The sequence below is a fragment of the Bos javanicus genome, chromosome 5 (assembly GCF_032452875.1).
Source record: "Bos javanicus breed banteng chromosome 5, ARS-OSU_banteng_1.0, whole genome shotgun sequence".
NCBI classification, from domain to species: domain Eukaryota; kingdom Metazoa; phylum Chordata; class Mammalia; order Artiodactyla; family Bovidae; genus Bos; species Bos javanicus.
In genome coordinates, this window is record NC_083872.1 from 72,045,110 (window position 1) to 72,060,959 (window position 15,850).

A 15,850-nucleotide genomic window follows, 5' to 3' on the forward strand; every position below is an offset into this window, starting at 1 on the left:
TGACAAACCCAGACAGCATATTAGAAAGCAAAGACATCACTTAGCAGACAAAGCTCCATATAGCCAAAGCTATGGTTTTTCCAGTAGTAATGTACAGATGTGAGAGTTGAACCATAAGTAAGGCTGAGCACCCAAGAATTGATGTTTTTAAATTGTGGTGCTGTAGAAGACCCTTGAGAGTCCTTGGACAGCAAGGATCTCAAACCAGTCAATCCTAAAGGAAATCAACCCTGAACATTCACTAGAAGGACTGATGCTGAAGCTGAAGCTCTAATACTTTGGCTACCTAATACAAAGAACTGACTTATTGGAAAAGACCTTGACACTGGGAAAGACTGAAGGCAAAAGGAGAAGGGGACAGCAGAAGATGAGATGGTTAGAGAGCATCACCAACTCAATGGGCATGAATCTGAGCAAACTCTGGGAGATAGTAAAGTACAGGGAAGCCTGGTGTGCTGCAGGCCATGGGGTCACAGAGTCAGACATGATTTAGTGATTGAACCACAACAACTTGAATCCACTACTGCTTCCAAGGGTGAATCTCCCCTACAATGTTTGGGTATCCTCTGACCATGGGAGAAACAAGGATACGAGATGGGGGACAGAAGAGTTGTGAACTGAGGGACAAAGAGAAGTCCAATGTCCCTGCCCATCTATGGTTAAGGGTGGCTGAAGACATTCAGTGGGCTCAGGTGAGGGACTATTTACCAATTTCTATAGAAAAATTTCAGTATTTTAATAACCAGTACCGCTGTACACACCATTCAGATTATCAGCCTGTTGATAATATATTGATTTAAATTTATCACATTAGTGGTGTTATTTATAATACCTGTTCTGCATTAGCTTTTTTCCTTTTGTCTTCTCTTATTATTTCTATTTTTCTCTTATCACCTTTAAGTACTACATTTCATTTCTATTTTTAATAATTATCACAGAGATAACCTTTTATTATTCTTTAATTTTCATTTTTAACTTCTTGAAGCCTATTAATAATCAATATATTCAGTTTCCTCTTTGATAATACAAGGGCCTCAAAATATCTTAATTCTACTTAACCCCAGAATCTACTTACTGTGGTATATTTTAATCCTTCATGTATTTTTCAAATCCGTAAGATATTATTATTACTACTGTTTTTTGAAGATAACATTTATTAACATTTCCACCTTCTTTGTTCTTCACGTCTTCATGCTGCTTTATGTTATAATAAGATCATTTTCTTTTTCTTGAAGTACATACTTTACAATTTCCCTCAGTGAGGTCTTCCTGAATATTTTTATTTTGCTTATTTCATAAAATACTTTCACTTCATTAGCACCTTTTCAATGCTGTTTAATATGTCATTAAACACAACATTTGTAATAATGTTGGTTATTGTAGTTTTCCTTTCTAGACGTTCTTTTTGATTTTAATAAAATTTGTTCTGTCATTTTTTTATAGTTTCCTATTCATTGCAGACATCTTCCAATCTGATTTTCAACTTAATATGTAGGATTTTTTTCTTTTAAGAACGTGTGTCTGATCATTCCAATATATGGTGTCTTTTGAGGGTATCTTTCTGCTGTCTATATTTCCTGTTTCTTCTCATTCATGGACTTCCCTGGTGGCTGAGAGGTTAAAGTGTCTGCCTGCAATGCGGGAGACCTGGGTTCGACCCCTGGGTTGGGAAGGTCCCCTGTAGAAGGAAATGGCAACCTACTCCAGTATTCTTGCCTGGAGAACCCCATGGATGGAGGAGCCTGGTGGGCTACAGTCCACAGGGTCCCAAAGAGTCGGACATGACTGAGCGACTTCACTTTCATTTTCTTCTCATCCATGATGTCTGTGCCTTATTATTTTTTACTATGTACTAGACATTATACAAAAAATGATCTGCATAATTATTTGAAGCCGAGGATGAAAGTGCCTTCCACTACACAGGATTTGCTTTTACTTCTTGCATGTCTGGGATTACCATAAATTAAGAATAATGCTCGAGGTTCCCTGGAAGGTCAATCAAAGTGCAACGCAAGCTGCAGTTACTTGTGAGGACTCATATACCTATGGTTCACATTTACCTTGAGATGTAGTCCTTTGAGGTCTCAGCTTATTTTGGGGAGGCCCTACCATTACATCCTAAGTAACCCTGGGTATTGATTTCTTTTTCCCTTGCCCCTGCTAGACTATCAAAACCAATTTTCAAGTTTGTTGAACTTAGCAATACTCACAGCAAAAATGAAGCTTTTGTACTCATTTCTCTCTCTGGATTTCCACTTCCCCATCATTCTCTTCCTGGCAAGTTACTACCATGTCAACTCTTTGATGGCTTTGAAGGTATAATTATTTACAACCAGCTTTGAAGCTGTTTCCAGATAATCTAGAATTGGTCAACCATTATTGGAAATAGGAAGCCATGTAGTGTCTTCCTTGGCACACAGCAGGTACTCAGTAAATGACAGCTGAATTAGTTGAATTACAATTTCCTAAACATACTCCCTTTTTTTTTCGTTTGTATCAGAACTGTTTCCTATTCTTAAAACACATAGAATGCCCATTAGAAGAAATACCACCTTTTCCTCAAATTTATTCCTATTGTCTCTACTTTCCTAAATATGAATCCTATTTCTTCTCCATCTGAATCCTCACAAGACCTGGTCTGTATCATTCTCTCAGTACTTAACTAGATAAAAATGTTTTAATATGCTCTTTATTGCTCCTCCAGATTTATACTTTCTTGACATTCCTGGGCTTCTGAAGAATTCCCTCATGTCCTGTCTAGCTCAGCATATATTACAGATTTGGGTGGGTAGGTGGGAATATTATATCCAGTACTATTATATCCAGTATTATTGGATAATATAATGGATAATTACCCATTATTATCCATTATATATCCATTAATATATTAATATTATATCCAGTATTACTATATTATATCCAGTACTTTTAGGTGTGAAAGTCCTGAGAAGAGAGTCTCTGAACATTTATTCTTCCCTACTGCTGGAAGAAGGATGCAGCCTATTTTAAAAAATCCCTTATATTTGTACAGCACTTTATAATTATTAACAATAGGGCGTTCTCACATACTTGCCTTCTACTTTCATATTCACTATCATCATGTGGCAGATGAGAATCAGAGGGCAAGAGAGAGTAAATAATATTACTGAACAGAGCCACAAAGTCAGAAATGAAACCCAAGTCTTCTTTCCCCAAGCCCAGGGATCATTCCAGGGTACTCAGCTGCTTCCCCGTATTATTTGTGCATTAGTCATTAACGTGCAATAACACCTAAACTCTTTGGAAGCATACATTCTATACAAGAAAGCATGTGCAGTACAGGCGTTAGGTTGCAGGCAACAAACAGAGGGGTTGGCTCTGAAGGTACTTCATACACACCTCTGGAATGAAGGTTTTCTGCACCTTGGTCTTCCTTACCTCACAACCTTGGTTCCATTTCTCATGACTTGCATGTCCACCATACAGCCCCCAGTAACATAGGCGGCTAGATTCAACTCTGAGAATTCGGCCTAGAAGAGAAAGCAAAACAATAAGGATTCACAAAATACTAGGGATGCCAATGACTCGAAACATTTATATGTGCCAAATATACATTTAAATCTCATGTGAAATTAGTAATATTATTTATTTCCCTTTTTGAAAGATGAAGAAGCTGAGATGTAGAGAGGCATGGGGACATGTCCATGGTTACATCACTACTAATCTCTACCTCCTCGAAGGTGGAAGAAGGTACTCTAACTCTAGGGGAGTGGACAGGCAGGGGAGAGAGAGATAGGAGGTAGTGGTATAGAGAAACTCCATAGTTACCAAGAGAGGGGCAGAGACAAGAGATATAAGCAGTATTATTTTTTTTGGTCCCCACTAAGGAGTATTCTTCATGTTTATGTACCAACTACAGTGTCACATTTGTGTTTTATTAGACATTTCTGTATCCTTCTAAGTTCATCTTTTTGTTGGCTTATTTGGTTGAGCAAGCTTTAAAAATCTCTGTTGCTATTCCTATAGAATGTGTGTATGCTAAGTAGCTTCAGTCATGTCTGACTCCATGCAACTCTATGGGCTGTAGCCTGCCAGGCTCCTCTGTCCACAGGATTTTTCAAGCTAGAATACTGGAGTGGGTTGCCATGCCCTCCTCCAAGGGATTTTTCCAACCCAGGGATCGAACCTGCATTTCTCATGTCTCCTGCATTGGCAGGTGGGTTCTTTACCACTAGCACTACCTAGGAAGCCCTTTCCTATGGAATACATCCCTCCTACCAGATTATATGCTTCTTGGGGGTAGTGACTTGATGTTATAACCATTTCCTAGGTTTGCCATAATAACAAAGTACCCCCACTAGGTGGCTTAAACACAGAAAATAGTGCTTTCTCACAGCTGTGGAGGCTACAAGTCCCAAATCAAGATGTGGGCAGCACTGGTTCTTTCTGAAGGCAGTGCAAGAAGGCTCTGTTCCAAGTTTTTCGCATTGGCTTGTAGATGGTCACCTTCTCTCTGTCTCTTATCAGTATGTTTTTCCTCTATGCAAGTCTCTGTAGCCATTCTACCAGTAATACTGGATTAGGACCCACCCTACTGACTTCACTTTAACTTGATTATCTCTGAAAAGATCCTATCTCCACATACCTGTGTCCAAATAAGGTCACATTCTGAGGCACTGGGCCTTAGGAGTTTAACACATGAATTTTAGGAGACGTAATTCAACCTGTAACCCCACTCTAGAAAATGCATACTACTACACTGACTTATACAGAAACCAAAAGCTATTTCTTTGGATTTAATGAATAAAAATAACTGCTCACATACATGCAACACTCACTATGTGCCAGGTACTGTCCTAAGCATTTTATACGTATGAGTTCATTTAATCCTCATACTTGTCTACATGAAAAACCAAGGCAGAGAGAGATCAAATAACTTGCACACTGTCACACAGTAGGTAGCAGAGCCAGGATTTAACCCCAGGCAGTCTGGCTCCAGCAGGTCTTTTAACTGCAGCACCCCACTGTCCCCACTGTTTAGCTAAATAAGGCATTAGGTGGACTGCAACTGGGAATTTTAGGGACCTAAAAATAAACCACTCAAAGAGAAAAACAAGTTTACATTGAAGGGAAATATCATTTCATGGTGATATAAATGTATCCCCTTGGATTCATTTACCAGAAATTATGACCAAAGACCTAGCTGTCTTCCCAGATGGCATTAAAGCAAATCCAGAGTGCTTGTGTCTCTTGTTTTAATTAATAACCTCATTATACTGTGGAAAGGTGAAAAGCAAAGACCTCTGTAATGAGGCCAGGTTGGTAAACAGTGGTAATGACCCAGTTATTAAATCTAATGCCTTAAAAATTCAGCCCATCATGTTCAAGATATCTCATTGGTTAAGATTACAAGGAAGAATTAGCGAGAAAAGTTGCTTGCGTGGAGAAAAAACAAAGTTGCAACACAGAATTGCTGGGCACAAGATATAAGAAGAAAAGGAGTGAGTCAGAATCTTGGATGGTAAAATCTCCAATTAGATGGCAAAGACCCAGAGGCTATCTTGCTGCTTAAATGGAAAGAGAAATACCTGGATAGAAGACACCCTCGGGCTTGGATATACAAGTCAGAAGTTCATCTGGTTCAGATCTGAGTGTCTGCAGTTGTCTCCTAGTCATAGTTTATGAGTAATTTTAGGAGGTAGATTCCTGGGTTATAGGGCAGCAAGCCTCTGCTAGATCAAGCACAGATAGCTGGAGTAGCAAAGAAACGACACTTTCCAATTTTATCTTTCTAAAAATTTCAACAACCATGAAAATGAACATAGAAGTATCCAACCATCTCTCCTTCAAGACAGCAGGATGACCCTGCTGGTAGAATCCTAAATATCAGGGCCTGGAGAGCTCTCATAGACTGTAGTGGTTAAATGGATTCCCCTAAAAGATATGTCCGAGTCCCAACCCTTGATACCTGTGAATGTGACTGTATGGAAACACAGTCTTCGCAAATATAATTAAGGCTCTCAGATACTGGATGAGAGTGGACCCTAAATATAATAAGGTGTATTTATAAAAGAAGAGAAGGGGAGACAGAGGGACCCAGGAAAGAAGGCTGTATGAAGATGGAGGCACAGACTGGAGTTACATTGCCCCAAAACCAAGGAACAACAGGACTTACTAGAAGGTGGAAGAAGCAAGGAAGCACAGTATTCAGAGGGAGTACAGATCTGTTGACACCTTGATTCCAATTTCTGGCCTCTGAGAGGATAATTTATTTTATTTTAAGCCACCAAGTTGTAGTAATTTGTTACAATAATCCTAGGAATGTAATAAAATAATTTTGGAAATTGGATCCAATTTTAGTATTGCGTGCAAAGCTGTCAGGGTTCAAAGAATGTCAACTGGTTTAGGTAAGGCTCCTGTATCCACTTCAGCAAACACATACTTAAATGCATGTATACACACACACACAAAATAAAGCACCACTATGAGAGTCATGTTTCTGCATTTTCTGATGTAAGTTAACCTTTTGACCTCAAAGACATTTTGGTCCCAATTATTTCTAATATGATGTCTCTTTACTATATACTAGGCATGCTGGTATAGATAAATAAATATTCAAAGCAACTACATTTAAAAGTAACTGCTCAACATGTGATGATTTTGGTCCAGTTACTGACTGCTTAGACTCTCAGTTTTGACATCTCTAAAATGGAGGCAATGATATCAGTGGTGAGTGAAGATTCAAGATAGTGTATATGAGACACCTAGCACAGAGCTGAGACATACATAGGAGGAAGATGTCTATAAACAGCTATCAGTATTATATTCAAATATTTAACTGTCTTAGTGAGAGTAAATTGAAATGCATAAAAAAGGGTATAACCAGAAAAAGGGAAACCTTTTCAAATATTTATAACATAAACAATTTTTAAAATATGAAGGCATACAATATAAAGAGTAAAGATTTCTCCTTAATTAGGTCCACAATGGAGTAATAGGGACTATATTTACACTCTCATCTTAAACTTGGAAAGCCAGACAAAATACATTAATAGTTTTCAGACACTGAACAACAGGCATTGTAGGACTATGACCTTGCAGAAAGGAAACACATCAAATTACCTGTGACTGCCCTAGCTGACTGCCTGGAGGCAGTTTTCAGGTGTAGGAGAACGCAGTCAGTGCCCGTAGTCTGACTAAGCTGAAGAGACAAAAGTTAGAATTCAGGGAGGCTGAAGAAGGCAATGGCACCCCACTCCAGTACTCCTGCCTGCAAAATCCCATGGGTGGAGGAGCCTGGTAGGCTACAGTCCATGGGGTCGCGAAGAGTCGGACATGACTTAGCGACTTCACTTTCACTTTTCACCTTCATGCATTGGAGAAGGAAATGGCAACCCACTCCAGTATTCTTGCCTGGAGAATCCCAGGGACAGAGGAGCCTGGAGAGCTGCCATCTATGGGGTTGCACAGAGTCAGACACGACTGATGCGATTTAGCAGCAGCAGCAGCAGAGGTGGCTAGAATTTGCAGGGCAGAGTAAAGATACAACTGTACAGAAAAAGGCCTCCAGGCAGATCTGTGAGTCTTTGGCTGCGTACTGATATGAGCATGCACGAAAGGAAATTTCTCAGGGCCAGTAACAGAACTATCAGAAAAGAGTAGACTCGTACTCCATAACACACACAAGGCTGGGGATAGTTCGTGTTCTCACCAGGTAAGTGTAAAGCCTTTGTAGCAAGAGTCGAGTTCTCAAAAATTTAGTAGTGGGGCTAAACGAGCCCTGGATCACAGTGTGCTCTGGATCTAGGATGATCAATTTGTCCTAGTTTACCTAGAGCTTTCTCAACTTTGCAGAAGCTCCCCTCAGTCTCAGTTTTTCAAATTTGATGAAAACTATAAACCTACAGGCCTAAGAAATTTAATGACTCCCAAGCAGAAGAAATATGAAGAAAACCATACCAGCGTACATAATAATCAGCTTACTAACAAACCAGTGATGAACAGAAAACCTTCAAAGCAATCAGAGGGGAAAAATATACTTTATATCAAGAGAGGCAAAGAATGACAGCTGGGCTTCCCTGGTGACTCAATGGTGAAGAATCCACCTGTCAATGCAGGAGACACAGGTTCAATCCCTGATCTGGAAAGATCTCACATGATTTGAAGCAACTAAGCCCATGTGTCACAACTACTGAGCCTGTGCTCTGATGACTTTTTTCTTCAAAGACTTCTTAATTTGAATTAGAGTCAAGTTGTTACAGTCTGCCATGCCTGTAGGCACCTCACTTTCACTTTACATTTTGCCATAAAAAGTACATTTGTAAATACTCTTGGACTTGGAAGGAAGTCTGTTCCTTTTGTGTCAGTGCTTCTCAAGGTGAATAATTGACTGCAAGACAATAGTATGAATTATGGGAGTTCATCACATGAAGAAGTAGAATGTGTAACAAGAACACAAAGATGGAAATGGAAATGTACTGCTAAAAGGTCCTTACACTGTATATAAAGTGGTATAACATTATTTAAAGATCAGTTCAGTTGCTCAGTCATGTCCAACTCTTTGCGACTCCATGGACTGCAGCACATCAGGCTTCCCTGTTCATCGCCAACTCAGAGAGTTTACTCAAACTCATTGATCTTGATTAATTAAAGCTATTATAAACCTTAGAAGAATGCCTCAAAAAAAGAGGGATAGCTAAATTAAATTTCACAAATTTTTACAGATTGATGGATCTTAATTGATCTGTGCTTGCATAATCAATATCAACTTCCCAGATGGTGCTAGCGGTAAAGAACCCACCTGCCAACGCAGGAGACATAAGAGACATGGGTTTGATCCCTGAGTTGGGAAGATCCCCTGGAGAAGGAAAAGTCAACCCACTCCATTATTCTTGCCTGGAGAAGCCCATGGACAGAGGAGCCTGGCGGGCTACAGTCCACAGGGTTGCAAAGAGTTGGACACAACTGAAGCAACTTAGCATGAGCAATTAATATCAAGATGAAAATTGGTAACAATTCCAGCCTCCCTGAGTACTCTGTCAACTTCAATATAACTGACATCAACTTTCACACCATGATGCTACCACTTGGGTATCTTCTATTTCTATAGCTTAGTTTTGTATGTTCTTGAACTTCATATGAATCTCAGAGTATATACTCTTTGGTATTTGCATTTTTTCACTCATCACTATATCTGTGTGATTCACTCATGCTGTTGGGCTTAGAATAAATCATTTTATTTTTGTGTAGGGCTTCAGTGCCTGCACAGGGGTGTGTGCTAAGTCTCTTCAGTCGTGTATGACTCTTTGTGACCCTATGGGCTGTACCCTGCCAGGCTCCCCTGTCCATGGGATTCTCCAGGCAAGAATACTGGAGAGGGTTGCCATGCCCTCCTGTACAATAATACATTCATTGGTTCTGCTGATGATGGACACCTGGACTATTTCTAGTCATTGGCTATTAAAAAAGCTGTTATGCCCATTCTTCTACATCTATTTTGAAGGACATACACTCTCATTTCTTTTGGGTATATTCCTAGGAGTGAAATTATTGGGTCATGGACACCATTGAAGACAGGCAGGTTTTCACAGCAGCATATGTAAGGTCTTTGTATTTTGTTACACTTGCTAAAACCGGGTGTGGGAGGTTTTCAACACTGATCTCAACGATACCTGAAAATGCTGGACTATCCGAGTTTTTCTTTTCATGACTTTTATTAAGCATTTGCATGGAGGAATCAAAGAATAGTGGAAAAGAAACTGGTTTGAGGTCTGGGGTCAAGGGATCTAAATTTCAGATTTAGCACCAACCAAGTGTATGGCCTTAGGCAAACCCCTCTTTCTCTCTCCACTTTAATCCTCTTCATCTTCAAAATGAGTTATCATCAACTGAGGCAATTATGTCCATGGTCTGTTTCATTTTCACCTCTCTTTCTTAACCAGTGTCTCCCAATGATCATGGAACGAAAATACTATTACCACAGCATACCTTATGAAAAAGAAATGCCAAGCAATCATACTTTTATTAGAAAGCTGTTTACCACTTTATATCCAGTTCCTGGTACACAGGAAGTATTGAAAACGTACTTGTGGAATGAAGTGTTATTTTTATACTTTGTAGATGAGTGGACAACTACAATACCTACATATGCTAAATAATTCACCTTCTGAAACTGCCCCACTGCCAGATCCACTAGACCACAGCAAGGAGGAGGGTGGTCAGGTAGAAAGGAGGAGAAAGACCCAATCTAAGTTTTCATGAACAAAAGCACAGCTGAGCCGCAGGGCTCTGGGGCAATGAAGCAGTGAGATGCCTTCTGCTGTTGGAGCATGGAGTATGTGGAGGAACACAATAGAACAGAGCTAGAAAAGTGGGTGGGAGGCCAATTCTGAGGATTTTGAACTCCCTGTGAAGGAACGGTACTCTATAGGGTATTAGTATTCTATTGCTGCCACAACAAATTATCACAAATATAACAGCCGCAGACAACACAAATGCATTGTCTCACTGCTCCATACACATCAGAAGTCCATGTTAGCTCAGCTGATTTCTGTTCTAGGTTTCACAAAGCCAAAATCAAGGTATCAGCCATCTGGACTCTTTCTGGGAGGTTTTGGGAAGAATCTGCTTCCAAGTTTGCTGAATTGAACTCTCTGCAGCTATAGGACTGAGGTTTTACTTCCTTGCTGATCACAGCTGGGAGACTGTCCGAGCTCCTTAAGGCTGTCTGCAGTTCTTGTCACATTGTACTCCCCATCTTCAAACTTGTCATGGCATGTCAAGTCCTTATTCTCCAAAGTTTTCTGACTTCCCTTTTGTCACATCTTCCTCTCTAGCCAGATAAAGTTCTGTTTTTAAGGGCTTCTGTGGTCAGACTGGCCTAATTGGATAATCAGAGATACTCTTCTTAAAGTCCATAATTGTAATCACATCATCATCTCCCTTCTAAGTATCATTTTCACAGATTCCAGGGATTAGGGTATAGTCATCTTTGGGAGACCACTGGGAAATACGAAGGGCTGTGTTATAAGAGAGTGATAAATATTTAACCACAAGTATTTACATAGCACTTTCTAAGTTCCAGACTCTATTATCAGTTAGTTATGGTTGGAATCATATCCATTAACAAGACCTCTTCTATAGCACCCTCTATCACAAGGAAATACAAGCACCTGTTTATAATTAAATACATATCCAGCTCCAGGAAAACACGTGCACACACACTCATGAGTGCACACATCACACACAAACAAGATGGAATGCATTCAGTTTCCTGAGAGTCTTTCATGGGTTCTCAGTGGAACCTAGAAAGTATGTGATGCCAAGCAGATAATATCACTGAAAGCATGGGGTATTCATGTTTAGTTACCGATAACTGCATTTGCAATGATAATGTTGTTGATGATGGAGTAGAAAATGGTGATTGCAATCATCATTATTATAGTAAGTTGAAGGATGCTATTGGGCCAACAGATCAATGCGAAAGAAACTGAAATTGGGACTTGGAATTGGATGAGTGACTGGAATGTACACAAGAAACCGAAAATGTGTGGGAATGTGGAGGTAGCAGCTATCAGCCTTGACCATGAAGCCTGACTGAAGGAGGGGGGATTTCAACACAAAGAGCTGTTGTCCAGAGTTCCTGAGAAAGACAAGATGCTGGCAGACAGATTGTTCTGGAATCCAAGGGAGGCTGATAAGATACTGGAAATTCTTGTTAGTGAAGACCTATCTGGTCCAGACTGTACCCTTAAACCCTTACAGTCTGCCCCTTTCCAAGGCCTTAGACACCCTTTGTAATTTGCAGGAGGGTAAAAGAGAGAGACAAGAGAGACACATAGATACTGGGCTGATGGCAGAAGGTGGGCAGCCTCCAGGACCTTTCCTAATGCTAGAACAACTTCTCACCCTCTGCCCTTTTCTCTACGCTTTCTCACCTCATAAGGAGGAACTGTTAATCTAGTGCTCAGGACATCATAATGCTGCCTTAAACAGTGGGCAAGGTCATTGCTGGGTTGAAAACCAGGCAATCATGTGTGATTCTGGAGTCGACATTCTGCTTCTCTCCAGCTGACTGCCTGCTGAACTGGGTGGTCCTCATGTTAACTTCCTCTCTCCTGCCTTGTAGCTCCTCAGAGAAGCCATCCTCAGCATCCATTTTGCTCTCAGCCACCCTCTCTCCCATGAGTTTGCAGCACTGAACTCTGATTCCAAGGAGACCCAGATGTCCTGCTCTTTTTTCCTAACTGTGTTTGTGGTACTTCAAAATTATTTAGCAATACATATTTAGTCTAAGTTGGAGAAGGAAATGGCAACCCACTCCAGTATTCTTGCCTGGAGAATCCCAACGGAGGAGCTTGGTGGGCTACAGTCCACGGGCTGCAAAGAGTCGGACACGACTGAGTGACTTCACTTTCACAGGGCTTCCCAGGTGGCGCTAGTGGTCAAGAACCCACCTGTCAATGCAGGAGACATAAGAGTGCAGGTTTGATCCTTGGGTTGGAAGATCCCCTGGAGGAGGGCATGAAAAACCACTCCAGTATTCTTGTCTGGAGAATCCTACGGACAGAGGAACCTGGCAGGCTACAGTCCATAGGGTCACAAAGAGTCTGACACAATAGAAGCAACTTAGCACATTTAGTAAGTAACACTCATAAATGGGACATTACAGGTAAGATGCTGCAAGGAGAAGGAAATGGCACCCCACTCCAGTACTCTTGCCTGGAAAATCCCATGGGCGGAGGAGCCTGGTAGGCTGCAGTCCATGGGGTCGCTAGGAGTCGGACAGGAGTGAGCGACTTCACTTTCACTTTTCACTTTCATGCGTTGGAGAAGGAAATGGCAACCCACTCCAGTGTTCTTGCCTGGAGAATCCCAGGGATGGGGGAGCCTGGTGGGCTGCCGTCTATGGGGTCGCACAGAGTCGGACACTACTGAAGCGACTTAGCAGCAGCAGCAGCAAGATGCTGCACTGCTTTGGTCTGGAGCTGATTCAGGCAACCCTGCACAGGGGTGGTGGGCCTAGGCCCTCTAAAACTTATTTGCTCTTCCTCCTTGTGTTTTTGTCTACTTTAGGAACCTGCAAAAGGGGTGGTGGTAGTAACTGTCAAGGTAGGATTAGGGCATTCTTGAGTCCTCTAGCAAGTTTTCATCAAAATTCCACCCTAATCCCTAACAGATTGTTATGTTTACTCTTGGGAAGGAAAGTGTGTTATTAACAAATTCCTTTTAAAATAAATCAGCATTCTGCATGCACTATGATCTTCTTCATTTCTTTTTTTCTTTTTTAAATTTACTTGGCTGCACTGGGTCTCAGTTGCAGCACTTGGGATCTTCGCTGCGGTATGGAGGATCTCTTAGTTGTGGCATGAGGGATCTAGTTCCTTGATCAGGGATTGAACTCGGGCCCCCTGCATTGGGAGCATGGAGTCTTAACCATTGGATCACCAGGGGAGTCTCTTCTTCACTTCTTAAGTTCTTTCACAGGGTCTTATAGAGACTCGTTAAAAGCATAAACAACAGCAGCAACAATAATAAAACATTAAACACAGAAAACCCAAGCTTTACGCAGGCTGTGAACTCCTACAGGATTTAGGTTCTTTGACACCTCCTTCCACCATTCCGTCTGCCCCTGTTTCAACTCACTCTGTCATCGCCATGCCATGCTGGCCTCTTTCCCATTATCAAGCACAGGAAGCAGACACCAACCTCCAATCCCTCAGCCGCTAAACCTTGTTTCTGAGACCTGGCAGCACACCTCTGCTCCCTGGCGCCCCTAGTGGCACCTTCCTACAAAGCACCTGCTGTGCTCCAAGCTATTTCCTTGCTTAATCCTCCCCCACAGCACTCACCACCCTCTGACGTAAATATTTACATCCATCCCAAGTGAATATTTAATCGTCCATTTCTTTCACTATAATGGAAGCTCCAGGGGCAGGGATTTTGTCTGTTTTGCCCAGAGCTCTAGCCCAGCACCTAAACCAGTGTCTGGGGAAACAACACAGGTGCTCTGTGAATATCACTGAATGAACAGATGCCCATTTTGCAGATGTCAAAGGTGAGGCCCAGGGAAGCAGGGTAACTTTGTCCAAAGATACATCCTGGGGTCCAAACCCAGGCTGACACCCTTCACACTGTACCAAGTGGCTTATCTGGGGTGACTCAAGTCTTAACTCGCAGAGCTCTAATTCTTACACCTTCCTGTGTCTTTCCCACATCAGTGTGCAGCGTCTGCTGGGGAAGCCCACAGGTCCCTCTTTCACCGCTCCGCTCCTTCTAACTGCCCTGCTGATAGCAAGTACTTGGCAGGCGGCCCAAAGCCTGCTCTCAGCAAGAACTGCTTCCTGTCGGTTTCCCGCATAGGCCATGTTTTCAGCTCTGAGGCCTGGTGGGCTCAGTGACTTCCTTGGCTGGCATCTCGGGGCTGAGCTCTTTTCCACCAGTACAGACTCACCTTGCAGACAAAACAGGCTTTGAATGTCTGAAGACTCATTCAATGGACCTTTCCAGAGGAGGAAATATTGTGCAGAAGCAGTACCAGGCATCTGAGCAAAGGTCTGGGCCCCTGGGTCAGTGAGAACTGCCTGGCAGTACTGCCCACTTCCCGTGCCAAACACCCAGCTGTGGAGGCAGATGCAAAGGCACCTATGCTCATCAAAAAAAATCTTAATATTCCTCTGTGTGTGTGCGTGTGTGTGTAGAAGGCAGGTAAGGGAGAGGTAAAAACATGTCAAAATACACATAAAATAGAGACAAATAAAATGACAAAACCTACATTCCTAAATGTTCAAGTAATAAAATATCCAAAGTTAGCTGGAGTTCACCATATTATTTTTTAAAAAATCAGTAGCAGTGACTTGCAGTTTACAAAGTGCTGGCATGTGAAGGTTTTTAGAATTGAACCCCATGAGTTTGAATCAAAGCTTTACCCCTTACTTGTTGTGCACCTTTAGACAAGTTAGCCTTTCTAAGCCTCAGTCCCTCATCTGTAAATGAGGTTAAGAATGGTACCTTCCAAAAAAAAAAAGAATGGTACCTTCCTAGGGCAGGTGTGAGCATTGCAATTAATGGATTCCATTAAATGGAATTAATATCCACTTGAGTCCTTAGCAAGGTGCCTAAGTGAAAAATGAATAATCAATGTTAGATATCACATTTATGTTCTTTAATTTGATCATTACAATGACCTCCTGATACGAGAGTAGGTATTAGCATTCTCATTAGTGGATGAGAAACAGAGAAAATGACTTGGCCAAGATCACAAAGTTACCTGAACTCGAGTCATCCATTAATTCATTAACTTAACAACTAATTCTTTTTTTGAGCAACTATTGTGCCAAGAATAGAGACTGAAACAGCAGCATCTGAGAATCAAAGTAAAACATCCACTGTCATTTTCCCTCTGCCAGGGAAAACTTGAAGGGTAGGGAGAGCTTCTGATAATGTCCGAAGGACAGAAAGTGTTTGCTGAAGGAGAGAGGGAGGAGGGGGAGGAAGAGGAGGGTAGGAGATGGGGGAGGAAGGGGAGACAAAGGATGGGGAGGAGGATTGAGGAGGTGGGGGGAGAACGGGGGAAGGAGGATGGGGAGGGGAGGGGGAGAAAGAAGCTTTAAGGGGTGGGAATGGCCCCAGAATGGTAGGATCGTCAGAGCCTCATCTCTCCCCATTTCCAGAGCTTTTATAAGGTTGAGAGACCTAGGAATGAATTTTGCCACCTGCAACGAACTTGTGACAGATCGGGCAAATGTTCAGAGATTTTAAGACCACAACTTAGCTACGTATTAAAGAAGGATGAATCGTGTCCCCTTGACATCTACTTCTCTTCACTGTTGCGCTGGGTTCCACAGGTGTAAGTACCATTCTGCTGAATTCT

At 41.7% G+C, this 15,850-nt stretch overlaps 2 protein-coding genes across 4 annotated transcripts in view; one reads left to right on the forward strand and one right to left on the reverse strand.

Moving 5' to 3' along the window:
• SYN3 (synapsin III) overlaps nucleotides 1-15,850 on the reverse strand; it is a 492,973-nt gene that overhangs the window by 399,472 nt on the left and 77,651 nt on the right. Inside the window, exon 4 of the mRNA XM_061417235.1 lies at nucleotides 3,418-3,509. Coding sequence (XP_061273219.1) covers nucleotides 3,418-3,509 — 92 coding nt within the window. The remainder of the gene's footprint in view (nucleotides 1-3,417; nucleotides 3,510-15,850) is intronic.
• LOC133247870 (uncharacterized) overlaps nucleotides 1-15,850 on the forward strand; it is a 30,630-nt gene that overhangs the window by 10,050 nt on the left and 4,730 nt on the right. For 2 of the 3 annotated variants that reach the window (XR_009736540.1, XR_009736539.1), the window contains one exon: nucleotides 15,651-15,826. The exons of the other annotated variant lie outside the window; for it this stretch is intronic. The gene's annotated coding sequence lies outside the window, so the exon portion shown is untranslated. The remainder of the gene's footprint in view (nucleotides 1-15,650; nucleotides 15,827-15,850) is intronic. 3 annotated transcript variants of the gene reach the window in all.